The sequence below is a fragment of the Cyprinus carpio genome, chromosome A2 (assembly GCF_018340385.1).
Source record: "Cyprinus carpio isolate SPL01 chromosome A2, ASM1834038v1, whole genome shotgun sequence".
NCBI lineage: Eukaryota > Metazoa > Chordata > Actinopteri > Cypriniformes > Cyprinidae > Cyprinus > Cyprinus carpio.
The window spans coordinates 12,794,607-12,815,122 of NC_056573.1; the positions used below are offsets into that span (position 1 = coordinate 12,794,607).

General features: G+C 37.2%; 1 protein-coding gene across 1 annotated transcript in view; it reads left to right on the forward strand.

Annotated features, from left to right (window-relative positions):
• The window catches only part of LOC109049128 (glutamate receptor ionotropic, NMDA 3B-like), a 38,142-nt gene extending 23,311 nt beyond the window's left edge, over nucleotides 1-14,831 (forward strand). Inside the window, exons 3-9 of the mRNA XM_042773702.1 lie at nucleotides 862-1,953; nucleotides 2,824-2,969; nucleotides 4,863-4,979; nucleotides 7,751-7,902; nucleotides 11,138-11,302; nucleotides 11,604-11,674; nucleotides 12,800-14,831. Of these exons, the coding sequence (XP_042629636.1) occupies nucleotides 862-1,953; nucleotides 2,824-2,969; nucleotides 4,863-4,979; nucleotides 7,751-7,902; nucleotides 11,138-11,302; nucleotides 11,604-11,674; nucleotides 12,800-13,346 (2,290 nt within the window). The 3' untranslated portion in view covers nucleotides 13,347-14,831. The remainder of the gene's footprint in view (nucleotides 1-861; nucleotides 1,954-2,823; nucleotides 2,970-4,862; nucleotides 4,980-7,750; nucleotides 7,903-11,137; nucleotides 11,303-11,603; nucleotides 11,675-12,799) is intronic.
• Nucleotides 14,832-20,516: the final 5,685 nt, after the last annotated feature.

Genomic DNA, 20,516 nt, shown 5'->3' on the forward strand with positions numbered 1-20,516 from the left:
TTTAAATTCTTAGTTTTTTGATCAAAGCAGTTTTTTTTATTGTGGTGGGAAAAAACATATAGTGATAGTCCAATACAAAAATGATTGAGAGATGTACAAATAAACACTCCTCAAAATCCTGTCGTGTTATATTTGATACTCACATTTTAACATGATTTTTCTAAAAAAAAAGAAAGAAAAAGAAAAAAAGAAAATTATGTATGGATAATCACATTTTTTCAGTCCAGTAAAAGTTTATCTTGAAATATTGCTAACAATATAAAAGTGGTTATTATATTTAATAAAAAAATAAAATAAAAATACTACAACCTGATGTTTTTAGATTTATATGAAAAGGCCTCACTAGAAAAGTATGAACAATCATTTAGAGTGCAGAAGGCATGTGCAGTAATAGAGTGCATATAAAAGGTTTTTCATCAAAATTTTAAACATGTTGATCATTTAGAGGCCTTAGAAATGTGAATGTCAAATATGAAACAGTAGGCTTTATAGGGTTAATTATGAAAGGTAAATGTATCTTTGTCATATTTGATATGAAGCTAATGCAGTCAGCAACAGTGGAATTACTGTACTTAATCCATATAAACCAATTAAATTAACCATCAATAATATTAACAGTATATAAACTTAAACTTGCTTTTTATTTTCACTGCTTGCTCTCTTTCCTATCTAGTATCCCTTTTGTACCCTGCTTTTATTCCTTTCACTTGTTTTCACTAGTTATCTCCCTTGGCTCAGGTGTAGGACTCAGTTCGCTAGAGATTCAGCAGATTTTTTTGCTCTGTCATCTCATCACTGTCTTTGCTTTTGCTTGATGCATATATATTCCCCTCACAATGTTCATGTCCTTGCTGTGCTCAGGTTCTTATGGAACACTTCTTTCACGGGGCTGACAGGCCCGGTGCGAGTCCAGCGCTCCCTCTCCAGGGTCCTTACCTCCCAGCGCTTCCACATATGGAGTTTACAGCGAGACCCTCTGGGCCAGCCAAGTTGGGTCACTGTGGCAAGCTGGCAGTCGAGTCGTCTGGAATTGGAAGAACAGGTCCTGTGGCCAGGCATGACCCAACACCACTGGGAGGACGGCCCAGAGATCAGGCCCGGCGGCCGCTGGCAAGCAGGACTCCCAGTGGCAGGGAGCAGAGTGCGGGTCGTGACCTTGGTCGAGCACCCGTTTGTGTTCACACGGGAGGTGGACGAGGAGGGCCAATGTCCGGCAGGTCAACTGTGCCTTGACCCTCAAACCAACAGCTCAGAAGTCCTCAACCAGCTGTTCAAAGAGCTGGAGCAAACCAACAGCAGTTCACTGCCAAATTACATGCGGAAATGCTGCTATGGATACTGCATCGACTTGCTGGAGAAGTTAGCTGAGGACATGCACTTCCAGTTTGACCTTTACATCGTAGGCGATGGAAAGTACGGGGCATGGAAAGGAGGCAGATGGACTGGGTTGGTGGGCGACCTGCTCAGTGGCAAGGCGGACATGGCCGTCACCAGCTTTAGCATCAACTCCGCTCGAAGCCGAGTGATAGACTTCACCAGCCCGTTCTTCTCCACCAGTCTGGGGATCCTGGTGCGCAGCAAGGACACGGCTGCACCCATCGGTGCCTTCATGTGGCCGCTTCACTGGTCCATGTGGGTGGGCATCTTTGTGGCACTGCATATAACTGCTCTTTTCATCACCCTTTACGAGTGGAACAGTCCGTTTGGCATGACTCCGCACGGACGCAACCGCATCAGGGTCTTTTCTTATTCATCTGCCCTGAACCTCTGCTATGCCATCCTGTTTGGCCGGACCGTTGCCAGTAAAACTCCGAAGTGCTGGACGGGCCGCTTCCTCATGAACCTTTGGGCCATATTTTGCCTGCTGGTTCTGTCCAGTTACACAGCCAACCTAGCAGCTGTCATGGTGGGGGAGAAGACCTTTGAGGAGGTGTCAGGGATTCATGATGTCAAGGTAAAACACTGCATTTCATCCTGAATTACTGAATTTCTATGTTTTGCTGTAGACTGGCAGAAGGAAATATCAGTTTACATTTCCAAACATTCCTTTTGCCATTATTTGCAATAATCAATGTATCTATATGGAGTCTAACAACAGCCAGTGCTCCACACAGAGATCTAATCTCACCATCATTCAGTCCATCTGGGATGATATGATTTTTTTTCTTTAAATAAACGGAGACAAACTAAATCCAGAAGAACTGTAGCAATGTCTCCAAGACGCTTGAAGAAACCTTCTTGCAAAGCTACCTGAAAAACTATGTGCAAGTGTACCAAGGACAAAAGCTGTTTAAAACACAAAGGGTGGCCACACCAAATGTTGATTTGATTTAGTCAATAGAAGTTAATTGATAAATAAATTCTATATATGACATTATTTTTGAAAGCATCCTCACTTTACAGCATTTTTTACACAAGTGCCTAAAACTTTTCACAGTACTGTAGATTTGCAGGTAAAATTATACATTTATTTGAAAAAACATTAAAAACAGTAATATTGTAAAATATTATTGCAATTTAAAATAACTTTTCTTTTTAAATTAAAATGTTGTTCAGGATTCTCATAATTTATTTGTATGACATTTTTGGACAAAAGTCTTTATCATCACTTATGATCAATTTAATGCTTCCTTGCTAAATAAAGGTATAATTTAATTTCTTCCACAAAAAAAAAAAAAATAATATTAAAAAAATAATGTTTTGGTTGTGGTTTGGTTTAGATATGATATGATAGTGTAATCTTTTCTGGTACATTTTTTAAGTGCTGGGATTATGTTTTTAAACTTTTCTCACACAATCAATTCATGTTTCATTGTTCTTTTCACTCCATCACTCGTCTCTGGGGTTTCGCTTCGGCACAGTTCGAGAGAGCAGTGCTGAGGACTATGTGAAAAAGAGCTTTCCTGAGATGCACGAATACATGAGGCGCTTCAACAAGCCCACCACTCCGGATGGAGTCTCTACACTCAAGTAAGTGTTTAGACCCAGGAGAGAAACAAAAGATAACGGACTCTTGAACATACCAGTGGTGGAAAGTCCAGTGAAGAGATAAAGGTAAAAAAAAAAGAGAGACAGAGAGAGAGATAGGTAAATCTAGGTAAACCTAATGAAATGATCAAACTGAATTTCTAAACAGTCTTTTTAGTTTGAATAAAAAACACTTGTTTATATTTCATTTGCATATGTTTTACATAATTTACATAATATAAAACATTATTCATCTAATAGGAGATGGAATGGGGGATGGTGGTTTTACTGAGGGGATGCTTTTTGTCTTTTTTTTTTTTTTCAACAAAGGGGATGACATGCCCCCTCAATTTGATCCAGGAGCGCAACATGAAGAAAACAAATAAAGCTTTAACAGGAGATAGGCATCTTGAAAATAGCTTGAAGAGAAATAGAGCTCAGTAATTTCACAGGAGACACAGACAAGAAGCAGCCCAAAGGCTGCAGGTGCATACTACAACAATAAATAGGGTCACAATAAGAGGACAACAATCAGTTTTCACCCTTAAGAGCTGTTGACACCGCTGTGGGTCTGTTTTGTATGATGCACAGTCAATATTATTCCTCTTTCATGAAGAATTATGCGTACCATCCAGCTAGCTCGATTTAAACAAACGGAGTCGACAGCAACAAGTGTCTGCTCTCCAGGCTTTCTGTCAGTAGTCTCGATTTCCATTCATCTTTGAAAGAACAGGGACTGCTGCAGACTCCAAGCTGAGAAGAGAGGCAGTCACTCTCAAGTCAAATCTAAACTTGCTGAATGAAGCCAAAGGTTTTCTTCAGAGACAACAGATAACTCCCCGGCAAGTGTTCGCTTACAGGCCTGCGCAAGCACACACACAGCGATTCATCCTTAGATTCAGGCTCCCACATAGTGCGGTGTTTTGTTTGGGACTTCCTGTCTTTTATGATTGACAGTGGTTTTCTTATAAGTCAGAAATCCTTCTGTTCGATTCACAGGAGACACCTTGCATGGTCAGCATTTTTAGAGTTGAGTTTGCAGGCATAGTTGGGAGCCATCCTTAGGGATGAGATTTTTTTTAGGGCAAGCATCCGGACAGAACCTCCCCCAACCCGTTAAAATACGTTGCATAAGAGACTTAGTTTGATCCTGCAAAATTTTCCTTCACTTTATTTTCTGTCTCACTTGAGGTAAAACGGAGGTCAGCTGATGAGCAAGCATCGCCTCACACTAGACACTGAGAATTCAATTTCTTCAGAGATAAACAGCAAACAGGATATGATGTCACGCTCTAGGGCTTTTGTTTTTTAATAAATAATAAATCACAAATAACTAACAGTACTTACAAAACAATGGAAAAATCCACATCCACAGGTCACAGTTCACCAAACTTGAATTCCCATTTGCAGAAGAATGCGAAATGTTTTTGACCATGTTTTGTTTCTGATTTGGGATTTTTTTTTGGGGGGGAGATGATGTAACCCATGCAGAATTTTTGTAATTGGGTTCATTGAACACTATTATTAGCCACTGTTATTAGCTAAAGCAGTGTGTATTTATTTTGCTTTCCTTATTAATAGCTTACACTATAAACCTCTTTATGAATCTTTTCAATGTAAGAAAGAGACAAAATACTGGAGCAAACTATTCAAAGATTGTTTTAAATAAGATATCTTTAGGGAAAGTTACACATAGTACACAAAAAAACACTTTCTATTCAGTAAATCTGACTAAATCCAGACGATTTAACCAGTTTATAGCTACAGGGTTTGGGTTTGGTTCAGGCTTATTGTAATCAACATTTAAAGTAATTTAAAGTCAGTATAACAATTAGCGTAAGTTTGGCTGGCGGTGTCTGTTTTGTTTATCTCTGACTATCTTCCTCTGTGTGTTGAAACAGATCCCCCTCAGCTAGATGCTTTCATCATGGATAAAGCTTTGCTGGATTATGAGGTGTCCATAGATGCAGACTGCAAACTCTTGACTGTAGGAAAACCATTTGCTATTGAAGGTAAGGACCCCTGTGCAACCGAGACATATTGCTGTCTTTCAGGAGTCTAGCACCTCTGGCCATGCCACATTGAATTATATTAGCTTACATAATCCTCTGAAGTTGTTCTTTGAAAGGGCACAAGATGTTTCTAACATTTTCTACAGATACAGTACACTATTAGAATTCACCCCCGCATTAAGACCCATCCATGAATTCACCTCAAGGTTGTTGTAATTACCCTCCAAATCGAAGCAAGTCAAGTTTGACATATGTCATTTCAAATGAGAAAGCTATTACAGGGTGTAGATGGGTTTCATGGCAGTCACCCAGGCATGTCCGCACCTCTCATCCGGATGTTATCTCCTACTGCACGCATAGGAATATTCCCTGCTATCTGCCAAAAGCTTCCCTTATGCCTTTGAGCCAGCTTTTTATTAGATAGATGATCAAGGCTAAACCATCGATATCACGTCTGCTGGCCTAAAATGGACAGCCCTGTCAGGGTCTGTAAAACCTGTAAACAGCAAGGTGCATAATCAAACCATGCAGGCGAAAAGCTGGCATCTAAGGTTGTCAAAATAAGAAGTGTGTGCTATGGAAATTGGTCTTGTGAATTGTGAAATTTCACTGGCATCAACTACTGAATTACTACTGAACTATTTTTTTTTTCCAATTATTTGGGAACTTTGTACTCGTGACCTGGTACTGAGTTATTGTACTTTTGACTTTTCCCACAGGCATCAGTTCAATTCACAGGCTTTGCTTAAAATTGAAAAAACACCCTTCAGTAGAAACCGTCTCTTCAGAGTGGACCGTGTCCTTTTAACGCAGCTGGAAAATCCCTTATTGTATCCGTTTACACAGCACACTTTATGACTGCCTGGATCCACTGCATTAAGAATATTCCAGCAGCCCGTCGGTGCCCCCTCTTCAAAGAGTTTAACAGCGCACATTTATTGGTTGTAGAGGACTGAGTAAAATATGGCAGTAAGAGAGGACAGAAGTTTATCAGGATGCAAGGGATGTTGTGCCACGGGCTTAAAGGAGGGGAGGGATTGCTTGCCAGGAGTGATGTGTGGGTTTGCTGGTGAGGCGAGAGCTTTGATGAAATTCGTTCATGTCAGAGTTGTGCTCGTATCTCTCTGGCTGCCTGGCTGCAGAGACGCCGCAATGACAGACGCTCTGTCTACAGAGAATTGGCACATGGTGCCAAAGATTCATGATTGTTCCTTCTCAAGGCTCTCTGACATATCAAAAAACAGAGGTATCAATTCAAAATAGAATGTGGATGGTCTCTTTAACGAAACCCCACAGCATTCATTGGACCAGCTGAGCTCTAGTGTAAAGTTGTTTAGATATTCTAGCCAAAGACAAATAAATATGTTTGTCTAAAAAAACATGTTCAAACATTTATGTCAGCGTATTGTTACTTTTTAATATTAGCAGGATTAAAGTTAATGGGTTACATTAAAGTTCAGTTTGTTAATATTATTTAATGCATTAGGTTTAAAAATAAGTGCACTCAATTTATTAAATGGACAACAAAATAGTGTACTTCAAATCTTAAAAGTACATTTTTAAAAAACTGTACTGGCAGATAATATATTATTAATGAAATAAAAGGCTGCTTAAACTAAGAGTAATTAAACAGAGTACACATTCATGACTGTTTCTTAACAAAGAGACCCAAAAATACAAATTTGCTGAAAATGTGCTCCATCCAATTAACCTAAGAGTAATTAAACAGAGTACACATTCATGACTAACAGATTTAGAGAGAATTTCCTGAAAATGTACTCCATCCAATTAACAGCATTTTAATTTAGCATTACATCACTCACCAATGGATCCTCATTAAAAACATAACAAGTAGTCCACGCAACTCCAGTCCATCAATTAACACCTTGTGACATGAAAAGCTGCATGTTTGTAATAAACAAATCCATCATTTGGGTGTTTTAATTTAAAACTGTTGCTTCTGAACAAAATACGAGTCCATAATCCATAATATTAATCTTCATCCAGTGAAAAAGTCCATCAAATGTTGTCCTTTAACATCAAAATCCACCAACATATTTGTTTAGAATGGTTCTGGAATGTTTTCACTTGTAAACAGTGCTTGATCTGTGCATATTTCTCTCCTGATTCATACAAGATTACTTTTTCACTGGATAAATCGATATTATGGATAGAGAACTCATATTTTAGCCAAAAGCACCAGATTGAAGTTAAAAGTGTCTTAATGATGTATTTATCTGAAACAAGCATTTCATTTCACAAAATGTTAATTGATGGACTGGAGTTGTGTGGATTATTGTGATGTTTTTATCAGCTATGTGTACTCTCATTCTGACGGCACCCATTCACTGCAGAGGATCCACTGGTGAGCAAGTAATGCTATATTTCTCCAAATCTGTTCTCAGGAAGAAACAAAGTTATCTACATCTTGGATGGCCTGAGGGTAAATTTTCAGCAGTTTTAAATTTTTGGTTGACCTGTTCCTTTTAGTACATTTCTTAATAATGTCAAATTAAAAGTTTTTCCATAAAGAAAATTGAAATCATCATGTTTTAATAATCTTTTAAGCACTCATTTTAGGTGCTGACTAACATACTAAATAACATGTTTGTTCCTTCTCAAGGTTCTCTGACATAACAAAAGAAGAATCAATTCACACTAGAATGTGGATGTTTCTTTTTTTTTTTTTTTTAACAAAACCCCACAGCATTCAGTGGTCTAGCTGAGCTGTATGTGTAAATTTGTTGTTTTGTTATTGTTTGTGCTTTCAGGATATGGGATCGGGCTGCCCCAGAACTCCCCACTCACTCGCAATGTGTCTGAATATGTCAGTCGCTACAAGTCTGAAGGTTACATGGACATACTGCATGACAAGTGGTATAAAGTGGTTCCCTGTGGAAAGAGGGTTTTTGCTGTGACAGAGGTGAGCCATCAAAAAAAGAAAGTCTGAGAGCATGCAGAATATGTGTGCGTGTGTGTTTTTGTTCACAGGCGAGTGAGCGGCTTCTGCCCGTGACCAAGATCCTCTTTGAGCACTTTTCCCCCTGAAAAATCCTTTTGTATGGAATTACTGTCTCCTGCAGTTTAATAGCCATTCTTTCAGAGCGACGTCGGCCCACCACAATCCATTTTCATTCCTGAAGGCTTCATGTCAGCCGTACCACCCCACACACCTGAGGCTGTGAGTAGCAGCCGCTAGTGCACTCCATCAATGGAGCCTCAGTCAATAACCTCCCAGGAGTTGTAGCGCTCCTGTAAGACATTGTCTCGGACAGTCTGGCTTCATTACCTAGCTGTGCTTATGAATGGGGGACTTCATGAGCACAAGCAATGACATTTGTTTTCAGCCCGTGTGCCAGCTGGAACTCATCTCATGTTCTCTCGTGCTCCAGAGCCAAGTCCTGTCACCACAGACACCACGCTGTAAAACCACTACTTTGCTGTGCAATAAATTCTCCAAACTAGTGGAAAGGATCGATCGTGAGGTCCTCACAGTCAGTCGTCCCCTTTGAATGTTTATTCTAGAGCTGTTTATAGAAGGCGCTTCAAATGCAAAAGCAGCATTTTATCTCCTTAGCGTAATTCAGTCTTAATTAAATTTGTCAGAATTCTTCAAACGGCATCTTGGTTTGTAGCCAGATACAAAGATGCAGGGTTGAAAGAGACAGGGAATAGCAACAATCCAACATTAAGTGCTGCATTTGGCGTACTCTCAAAATAAATGAATAAATAAATGATGAATAAACAAATGCCAGAATTTGTTCCTTAATATTACTTTGTTGTTCACAGCTAAAGCACTTCTTTGGAGTGTATAAAGCCAAATACATGTTTGTCTAAAAGAGTACCTTTGAACCTTTTTGTGGGAGTATGTTTAATATTTTTTTTAACATGAGCAGGATTGAAGGTAATGCATTACAGAAAGGTTAATTAATCAGGTGTACCCTTGTAAAAAAAAAAAAAAAGAAAGAGGTGTGTTTAATTGTAATGAATGTGCACTTAAATTATCTTAAATTATAGTGTGTCATATATAAATATATATATATATATAACATACATACGTCATGACAGACAAGTTTTAATAGAAATTACATTAAAGTTTAGTTTACCATAAATGCCTGTCTGTACATTTGACAGTTTACATTTAGTTCACTTAATGTTAAGTATATTATTTTAAAGTATATTACTTTACAGTAAGTCCCATTTGTTATAATTAGTTAATGCATGGCTAACATGATCTTTGTTAATGTTCGTTAGTAAAAGTATAACTGTTCATAGTTTGTTTGTAAGTGCACAGTGCATAAATTTTGCAATTAACATTTACTGATATTAATAAAGTTTTCTTCCTTGTTAATTAATGTTAACTGATGTAGTTAGCTAATGTTAGCAAATAAAACATTCTTATAAAATGTTTCCATTATTTCCTTAATGAGTAAAGTATACGAAAGTGTATTTCTGTTTCACGAGGGTCATTAGGCTAACAATTAGCATCATTACAAATGTAATTAAAGACATTAGTTACAAATGTAATCACAAGCTGGTATTTTTTTTAATATACAGTAAGTGTGTGCATGTTAGTAATTAAAGATACTTAATATAAAGTTGGTCCATCTAGATTAATGATAATTTATGAATATACTCTTGTTCTTTGTTAATTCATGTGTGTTCAAAATACATAATTCATATGTGTTCAAAATACATGATAAATTAATGAAAATTATTGAAATGTTAAACATGAATTGATGTGTATATAAATTAACATGAACAAAAAATCCTAATCTTAACATATAACATCTAACTGCATCCTCGAGAAAAAAAAAAAAAAACTATATGCTTTTCTTTTATTATTTGCTCTCACTATACCTTATTCCCTTCCTGTCCTAGCTTTTATTATTTTGAACGACGATGGAAATCTTGTGTAACTGACACTTCTTGTGTTTATTGCCATGCCATCCTATGTTGAATCACTTTGCTTTGGATAAAACCATCTGCTAAATGAATAAATGTAAATTTAAATGTAACATATAGAACCTTATTGTAAAGAGTTACCACATTATTTTAATGAAATCAGAGCAGCCAACATGAAGTGCAGTGAGCATTTCATCTGGCCAGTAGCATGCATGCATGTGCATTTAGCTACTATCCCCTTCTATAACACTCTCTTGAAAACTGACATCATGATAAAGGGCTGCAGCCAATACTGTTTTGTGTTAAGAATGACACTCACAGAAGAGGTAGCAGGACTGTGATGGAGTGAACATGGGACTGCTGTCCCAGTGTCTGCAATGTTAGATGACCAATGACCAATCTTATATTGAGACACATATGAGAGACAGGAAGTGGAATATTTTACCCTTTTCAGGTACTCCAAGTCAAGATGACTTTCATTTCAATTATAACAGCAATACTTTATAAAACTGTGATTAGTTCTAGTCAGCAGGACTCCTTCTCCCTCCAGATCAAAGCCATTGCAGGGAATGATGGATTCCTTTGTGTATGATGGGGCATCTAACACCCGAAGGGAAAATAACCTTGGGTTAGGCACGGGAAGGTCTATAATACCTGGAGAGCTAAATGTTAACATTCACATAAGAAGACATAAAAAAACAAGCACTTCTTAAACATCTGTTGTAATATGAAGTACTAAGTATTGGTGGTTTCTAGGTTGCTTGCAAAAAAAAAAAAAAAAAAAAAAGATGCTGTAAAACCAGAAGGCTTTTTTCCGTTATTCGCCGATGAAAAATATCCATAATCTATATATCTATAGTAAATAATAAACAAATAATGGAACACACATTAATGTTCAAAAAATTGGGTTGGGTAAATGTTTTTGAAAAAATGCCTATTACTTATCAAAGCTCTGTTTTTTTTATCAAAAATACAGTAAAAAGATTATATTGAGAAATAGCACTACAATTTAAAATTACTTTATTGTATATGAATATATTTTAAAATGAAATGTATTCCTGTAATTCAACGCTGAATTTTTAACAGGCTTTAAAGTCACACGATGCTTCAGAAATCATCATAATATGCTGATTTGGAGTTGGGGAAAAAAAGGGATACATTCTCTGGGGAAAAGGTGCAGTCAGCAGCACAGCTGTATTTCACTGTGATCTTCTCTTGTGTGTTTTTATTTATTGTTGTTCATGTGTGTGCAGACTCTGCAGATGGGTATCCAGCATTTCTCGGGGCTGTTCGTGCTGTTGTGTGTGGGGGTGGCAGGTGCTTTACTCACTCTGCTGGGAGAGCACACTTTCTTCAGATTCATCCTGCCTCACCTCCGCCACCAGCAGAGATTCAAATACTGGCTCCACACCAGTCAGGTGAGCGCCGGCCTCCAAATGCTACAGCTGACAAGCATGGTTAAATAATCTTAAAAAACAGATCAGAGTTGATAACACTAAAGTAATGCCTATTAACTAAAGGAATGACTTTTTTCACTCTCATTCAAGATCTTATTCAAGAAAGCATGTTGCTGTCATAAACACAGGTGCATCTGCTCCCTCTAGTGTTAGGAAGCTGGAAGCTAAAGTCAGTAGGCTATTTGTGGTAGGCCTATCTTGTATTTGATTATGTATATACTCTGCATATGACTGTTGTTCTGTCCTTTTTCTATTTCTACAGAAAATCCACCGTGCATTAAATATGGGTTGTGATGATGAGAGGAAATCAGAGTTTGAGAGTAGTGACAGATGGTAAGTTAGGATTATTGCGTAATAAATTGGCAAATTACCAAACTTTCTTAAAAGTGCAATGGAATGTAGTAATTCTCCTCACTGAAGTTTAGACTTATGTTGTTGTCAGATTACAGCAATTTATTAAATGGCTCTCTGGAATTCTGGAATGGGCCTATTCTGATGGCTAAAAAAATGCTAATGGCTTGCTGTGGTCAAATATTTCTGTATAATGAACACTAATCTATTTAATTGGTCATTGTCACAGGCAAACAATCTACAATAATATGAAGCTGTGCTAGTTTTGTGACTCTCATATCATTCAATTAACCCTTAATACATTATAAAATAATTTAATTCAGATAAATGTTTCATGACCATTTAATTATTTATTTGGTAAGTGGCCATTTAACCCTGTAAAGACATAAAGTAATAGTTAGAAAATATATATTTTTAAATGTAACAGTTTATTGAAACTTTAGACAAAATATGTTTAAAAAGTTTGCATGTTTTTGGGTTTTTCTTTTTATCAGGCTAATATAAAACATTTTTTGCATTTATTTTATAAAAATCTGAACATTTTTTCACAGTTAAATGACATGGGTACAACCTGAAGAGGGGTTTTTGTAAAATGATATTAAAAATATAGTATAAATGCTTTTTACTTAAAAAAAAGGAGTAAAAACTGCCAATCAATCATTTTGATTATTTTGATAGATTTGTTTAGTGTGCTTAGAATTTTGTTTTTCAGATAAGTTTTTTTTATGTTGATAAGTTGTATGATGTACAGTTAGCCAGTCACATAATACACTGACACAGGATCACCTCGTCATCCTTTATTTTGAGGTAACGACCAGCTGACTGTACACTATCATTTGCATAATATGTATTATTAAATAGTATTGTTTTGAACTTTGAACTAATGTGAGCAATTAGTGTTTTGTTTTTAAAAAATACCCCTAAGAAAGAAATTATAACACAAAGGACAAAAATCTATATTGTACTCTCCAGTAAAAAGTGAGTAGATACTGTTTCATTAATGGCATATTGAAGAGGCTCTGTGTTTCCATTGATTGTGGGGTCTGTTTGTGAATTGCTGTGTCCCTGCATCTTGTAAAACTGATTGCGGCTGTGTTTTCCTCTCAGTCCCACCTTGTGCCTGTCAGAGAACTGTAATCTCCACCGCCTGCCACCCCCCACTTCTTCTCCTCCGCCCTCCACCTCCTCGACTTCCCCTTCCACTTCTACAACCAAGTGGAACAATCAGAGAGCCAAGGTCGGCCGAGAGGCCAAAGAGCATAACAAGCGTGTCCACTTCAACTTGGAGACTCTCAACAGCTACCAACTCCAAGCTCCGCCCACTGGGCCAGAAAGGGGTAGGCGGGGGTTGGTGGGAAGCCCGCCCACCCAGTTGTGTTCCAACGGTGGTCCTAATCCCAGTCTCAGCCTGGTGCTCTCACCCCCGGCCTGTTCTGGACTCTCAACACCATGGGAAGAGGAGCTGCGGGAGCTTCAAGGGAGAATCGAGGAGTTTCGGGGCCAGCTCAGGGCCGCCCTGGCCAGGCGAGCCGAGCTCCAGCAGACACTGGACAGACAACGGCTCAGTCAATCTCAAACAAGCTCGGCATCTAATCCCACCACCACGACTACCACCACCAACACCCTGACCAAAGACATCAACAAGGGGAGGTGATGTACGGTACATGTCGGGAGACTTACAAAGACAGTGGCTATGAGGGGATACGGGACGTCCTCTCACCTGAGAAGTCACGCCACGCTGTTTTCCGCTTTCTCCTTTCTCAGTGACTGCTGGAGTGCTGCAGTGATGGATGAAACACTCTCTGATGGTGATTCAGCATGTAATCCTGAAGTCTGGCTGACTTCCAGCTCCAGAGAGAAAGCATTTATCTGTGTGTGTGTGTGTGTGTGTGTGTGTGTGTGTGTGTGTGTGTGTGTGTGTGTGTGTGTGTGTGTGTGTGTGTGTGTGTGTGTGTGTGTGTGTGTGTGTGTGTGCGTGTGTGTGCGCGTGTGTGCGCGTTTAAAGCCAGGCAACTGGACAGAGAACAGACACTTAATGCCACCATTCACTGACGACCAAGGTGAATATCTGCATCTGCAGACATCCAACATGAAAATGGCTTCATTTTGTAAATAATTCAATGGGATTATTTAGTGGGATAAGCAACAATGCCTCGGACGGTAGGGCTATGGACCACCCACAGTCCGCTCAATGACTGCCTGATGCATATTTCACGTAAAAATAACAGCTCCAGATCTGATTGGCAGGTGTTTAGCAACTTCTGGGAATAAAGACACAAAGGTTTTTTTTTTTAATCAGTCGTCATGCTCAAGTTAAGGGTTGATACAATTATCATTTCTGAGGAGGAACTAACTAATAAAAGTTTGGAAGGTTAATAACATCAGGGTTTGAGGCTTGGGGCACTTAGTAACAAGTCAACTAGACATCCACGAGCAGAACTATATTCAAAGAATTTTAATGCAGAAATTCAGAGTCTATTCACATTTTTCTGCTATTTTTGAGGTGTTTTCTATACAACCATTGACAGAAATAGTCAGAAATGAATTGAAATTACAGAATAAATAATTGATACTGTGGCCACAAAGAATTCATTCCCACACATTTTTTTACATTTTATTTCATTTTCATTCCCTCATTTTAGTTCAGTTGTGGCCACTGTGTAAAAATTAGTTCCCTTATTTTAGTTAAATTATGGCCACATTGTAGTAATTTGCTCCCTCATTTTAATTAAAACAAGACAACAAATTAGTACAACATAGCTATGTTTTAACTACAACAAGCGAACCAATGAATAAGTTGTGGCCACAATATCTTATTTTTTTCCTCTGTGCAGTGCTCTGTATATTTATATTAGTATGATTTCAGATAACCATGGTCCTAAAAGGCCACGTAAAAACAAATGGACTGTGGCTGATTGTTTTACAGGTCAATCAGGTATACTCTTCATGTCTGAGTGGGCGGTTCTCTGCCAAAATAAGCTGCCATGGACCAAACTTTACATTTTAATTAAAACGTTACTTGTCTTGCTGTGGTGTACTTTTTCCACACTTATAATGTTTGAATAAATATACCACTTGCTTGTGTGTTTTAATGGTGATAAAATATGATTCTGTTTGAGATGTTTGATCCTCAAATGTCACAGGCCTATATATATATATATAATCTAAATGTTATGAAGTGTGATGATAAAATGAGTTATTGCATTTACTATTATTAATAAGCATTTTTAAATAAACATTTATTAATGAAATCAGTTTCACTTTTAGCGATTGGTTTGCAACATTGGTTTGTGAAGTCACTCAACATTAAGTTAATTTGCACTACTAGTTATTATTTCTGTAAAATATGTGACTGTCACCTTTTATGCTTGATTCAGTGGCAAATTTATAAAATGAGTGATTAGTAAACAATGTTAAACTATAGGTTAACAGCCTGAAATGTTAGTTGTGGCTGACAAACTCTTCCACTATTGCAAGTGAACTTCAAAGTAAGTTTTTAGTGCAAACTGTCTGAGGAGGAGACTGTCAGACTGATAGACAAGCAGCCAGTTTCCATTGGGACACTGATGAACAATGACCTCATTATGTTAAGAGTTGCAGTGTGTTTTTTCTTCTTTTCTTTTCTTTTCAGAGAGTGAGCATGCTTGGCTGGCCATTAAGTGTTTGATAAAAAAAAAGTTAGTGTCAGTGTTTGACAGTCGTTACTAGTCTTGGAGCGTAAGTGTGTTTCAGCCTAATTCTTAGTTTGAATCCATGTGACATAACTCTGATGTGGGAAGAAGGCAAAATGAAAAATAATGTCTGCTAGTGTCTACCATTCAAAACACTTCAGAATGAGTTGCGAATTATTACTAGGTTTAATTGAAGGTTGATTTAATTAAAGTTCTCATGAGATTACAAGAAAATTATGTCAAAATCATGAGAAAACGACTTTGTTACATCGAGATCTCAAGAAAACAACTTCTGTTATGTTGAAATCACAAGAAAACTATTTTGTTATATCGAGATCTTGAGAAAATGACTTTTTTATGTTAATATTATTAAATCATGATCACGGGAAAACAACTTGAATAATGTACTTTATTAGAGTAACTAAAATACTTTTGAAACTATAACTGACAAAAAACCTCATTAAAACCTAATAAAACAGCCAATTAAATTCAAGTTTATTTGTATAGTGCTTTTCACAATAAATTTTGTTTCAAAGCAGCATCACATGCGTGTTTCAATGTTACAGTCAGGAAGTACTGTTATAAATCAGAAATTAATGTGTCAAAGTAATGCCTATACAGCTATGAGATAAGTTATATTTAGTAAACATCATGTATTCCATTAAGTAGACACAATGATGTTACACAATTATAAGCTTGTGATTTAGATGATTACAATATAAGGATAATAAGGAAATATGTTTAAATATAAAATGTAATTTGTCACAACTATAGTCATTCATCAATGAGATCATTGTGTCACAGTTTTTCTCTTTGATCTAATAATTGTAGCTCCGCTATGATTATTGCTGAGCCTCATACTGTAGCCTTAAGCTGTAGTGCCACCCTGCTGCTACAGTTTACACAACATGACCTGAGTGAGAGCTGCCATATGTCCATGCTTCATACCCCACACAGCCTGACACCGAGAGCTTTCAAGAGAAAAATCTGTGTCCATTATTCAAATCTCAATCTATTATCTTAATAATACTAATAAAAATATTACCTGTCATTTTAAAATGGTTGCTAGTAGTGCAACTGTAGGTAAGTTTGTGTGATTATTTAACGTGAATCTAAATAAAGAATTTAAAATATAAACATTGTGGGGACTGTAGTTCAGCTGAAAAAAGAAATGAGCAATGGGTTTCAATTATCTTTCCTGTTGTGTGTACCTATTAATTTTTTGTTTTTATCACTTTTCAAACTCTATAGTGAGTCAGAGAGTAGAGAATGTCATGAGAAACTTATAGAACTGAGCTTATACATCAGTTATAATTATACAAAGTGTCTGAAAGGGGCTCAAACCTTGCTTGCATCCCAAATTTAGAGACTCTAAAATTGCCCTTCATCTAGCCTATATGATGGTTTGTTTCAGAAAAATATATCCATAAATGTTTTATGTGCAGCTTGTACTTCTCCTCAGAAACAATAGTCAAAAAATACAAAGCCTGTAGCACAAATGGCACGATAGATAATTTACCAAAAGCAAGTGTAGTTCTAATGAAATATCATCTGCAGTGAAAAGACAGAAGATGGCTGTGAGGAATAATGTCTCAATGAGAAATTTAAATTCTAGTTTTAAGAGATTTGTGAATGGTGCACATGCACAGGAAAATGAAAGGCAAACTTTGAATGTATGCTTCAACACTGGATCTATCATCCAGAGACATTGATTTTTCTTCAAGCTACACAGATGACATGCAGCTATTCATCTAGTTCTAGCTGGACAGCCTGCAGTGCACGGATCTTTGCTTACTTGGCAGACGTCTCAGCCAGTGAAAGAACATCACCTTCAACCCAACATATAGCAGAGACAGAGCTTGTCATTTTCTCAGCTAGTCCAGTGATTCAACATCACAAAAAACAGACCTAAAGGTCGTATAGAAGTATGCTGTGAACACTTCTGCTAACAACGGCACTTACGCTCAAAACTGTTTAAAAACGACTATTTTACTGTCTTCACTGTGTTGCTTCACTCACCAGAAAAGTTTTCTGTGTGGACCTAGTGCAGCGAACATTATATACTGATGATTTTGACTGTTTAATTGTGTAACGCACGGACAAATCAGGCATGTTATTACTTGTTATATTTAACAAATAATCCAACTGACCCCTCATCCAACAATCTGACTGGGTTCCGGGATATCTGTGAACAACCACGCAGGACACTGGTTACCATGGCAGCCAGGACACCTCAGCCAGATAACGTAGCTTTTATGTCCCAATGGTTTGCACCTCACCCAACTGGAAGTCACTTTGAAACATACACATACTGCCTTAGAAAAGACTTATTTCATTAATTCATAGCCAGACCTTTCTATGAATGAAATGCATATCCCCAGGTCATTGTGTGTATGATTGTTACTGTCTTGTATAGAGTATTGTGTATTGAATACTGTTTTATGTGTGCTTATGATAGAACCACTAATGTAACCTCACCTATACCATGTTTGGTATCTATGAATTCGTATTTTGATGATCTAAATGAGAGTGTATATTATATGTTGATACCTATGCAACATATTAGTGTTTGTCCGATATAAGTATATATTCATACATTTAACTAAATGAAACAGAGGTTTATATAAGCTGCAGACCACATTGTAAAACGGTGCTGATGGTTTCACTCAGGTGATTAACTGACACATTTTCCATAGCTGCATTCTCTGGTTTCTCTAAAGGTTTCATTCATCCACTTGTATTCAATTGATTAATTCTGTGGTTTCTCTAAAGGTTTCATTCATCCACCTTAGTGTTTAGTTAATAAATCTTTTGTGCACAAATTACATGAGTTTATGATTTTGTCACTGCTTGTGGATGATATCCCTTTTACGATCTGATCTTGTTACATGCTCTAATGCACTAGTACTTTATGAGAGTGATTTTCTGTGGCCTCGAAAATATTATTTTTTTAAGTTGATATAAAATTAACACTGAATGTTCTCTAGATGAACAGATTAGTTGATGGTTATATTAATTCTGCTACAGTTACTACTGGCAGCTGATAGAAATAATTGTAATTAATTACAATTAATTGTAATTATTTATGTATTTTTCCCTTTTGAGCTCATTTGCTACGATTGAGTGATTGATTGATTGATTGATTGATTGATTGATTGATTGATTGATTGATTGATTGATTGATTGATTGATTGATTGATTGATTGATTGATTGATTGACTGATTGACTGATTGACTGATTGAAGTGATAAAAAGTTCATTGTAGATTACAGCAGCATTCTTAATGCAAACATTCAGCATTCACACAATCGCATACAATCTACCCTCATATAACAGTTCTTTGACTGATTTTTATGATTCCAAACTAATGTTGCACACTCAACATCATTTATTTAAAACCATTTGTTTGACCTTCAACAAAAATGACAGCAACTTTGGAAAAAAGAACTTATAATGTTGCAAATTATGATAATGTGTGCAGCACAATGCATTTGGTTTTCAGTTTTACAACTCTACTCTGCTGTTAGAAGCAATGCGTGAAAACATAATGGAATGTTTGTTTTGGTTTCTCAATCACATTGACTGAATTGTTGCCTCCAGAAAAACTATTTAAATGTAACTGCATCACTTCTGCATTTGTCAAAAGGAAAGGGATCCAAGGTTCCAAAAGGATTCCACGCCAGACTCACAGCTGTGATGGCAGGCTTCTGCCACAAGGGGTCTCTAGTCCTGTTTTGCAGTACTGAGACCAAAAACAGCCTAGAGTTTGCCTAAAAATGAGCTTGTGAATGAAACACCATTCCTTTCTAATTTCCTTTACCAATAATAGAAATGACGATTCAGAGAAAAAAAAATCACACTGCTCTATTGAGGCCTGTTCACACCAAGAACAATAACTATAAGGATACATATATTAGCATGCCATATTAGCAGATCATAATGTTCTGTTCCTCTGTGTTGTTTTCATTATATTGTAGTTGTGGTGTGGACATCTCTATTGTCATAGAATTAGAACAATTATTAAGACTTTATAGTTATGGTTATGGTTATAGTTATTGTCCTTGGAGTGAACAGGCCTTTACCTGGTAATAAAAGGGCACTATAATATTCCACAGATTTGTGCATGTGACTCAAGAGATGCAGTAGGTCTATTTACAGTCCTTTTCATTCTGTTTTATTCTGTCAATCAAAATCCCTCCATAATCTTATCAGCAATGGTGTCACTATGATGTCATGCATCCATCAAAACAGGACACACAGGCAGAGAGCTGAATGCTCATGGAAAGAATGGAAATGCCAGTGGATTTATACCTTGACATATGAGCCGGTCCCTTACCACACATTTAAACAGCAGCTCTTATTTGTTTTAAGTACATGGTCATATGTGATGTGTTTTGAAGTGAGAGCTAGGCAAAAATCAATCATGATACAATCATGCAGTGCTAGTCTATAAAATGAACCTGGGAGGCCAGAGTAGTATGTTTGGACACAGTAATTAGGACAGTAGTCAGAATACAAGCCGATCCCAAAAGCATTCACCTGAGATGACTCCACAAAGGTCTTTTTTTTTTTTTTTTTTGAGAGAGAGAGAGAGAGAGAGAGAGAGAGAGAGAGAGAAGCTCTTGAATACTGTGACTTGGAGAAGCTGCAAGGTCTAGCAGCACCTCATCCTCCATTTTGAGTCTGTAATAAGTCTGTATGAAATTGATGAAAGCGTGAAATATGTTGTGAAGGCAGTCAAGCCACATAGGGTGTGCGACTAATTGGCCAGAGAGGACGTGAGGAGTGAGGCTGTATGGCTGACTGATGATTTTATTAACTCTCTGCAGCTGGGCCCAGTCCTGAGGTAAAGAGGACTGCCCAAGAGGCCTTATACAGTCTCCTGGGAAACTAACAGTACGTGCATTGCTGAGACCAAACCCCCCTATTCTTCTAGTGTGGGAGAGGAGGGAAACGGGGGGAGGAGCTGATTTGATTTTTTACCCCTTGCTTCAGTTCTCTGTTATAGCACATTTGGAGCAATGGAGCAGAGATTTTGCAGTATTGTTTTAGATTTGTGTTTGTATTAGTGTCTATTCCTTGTCAGATAATGATGGATTTAAGTTATTCAAAGATACATTACAAATGCAAGTCATTCAAAAATTACTTTTTTT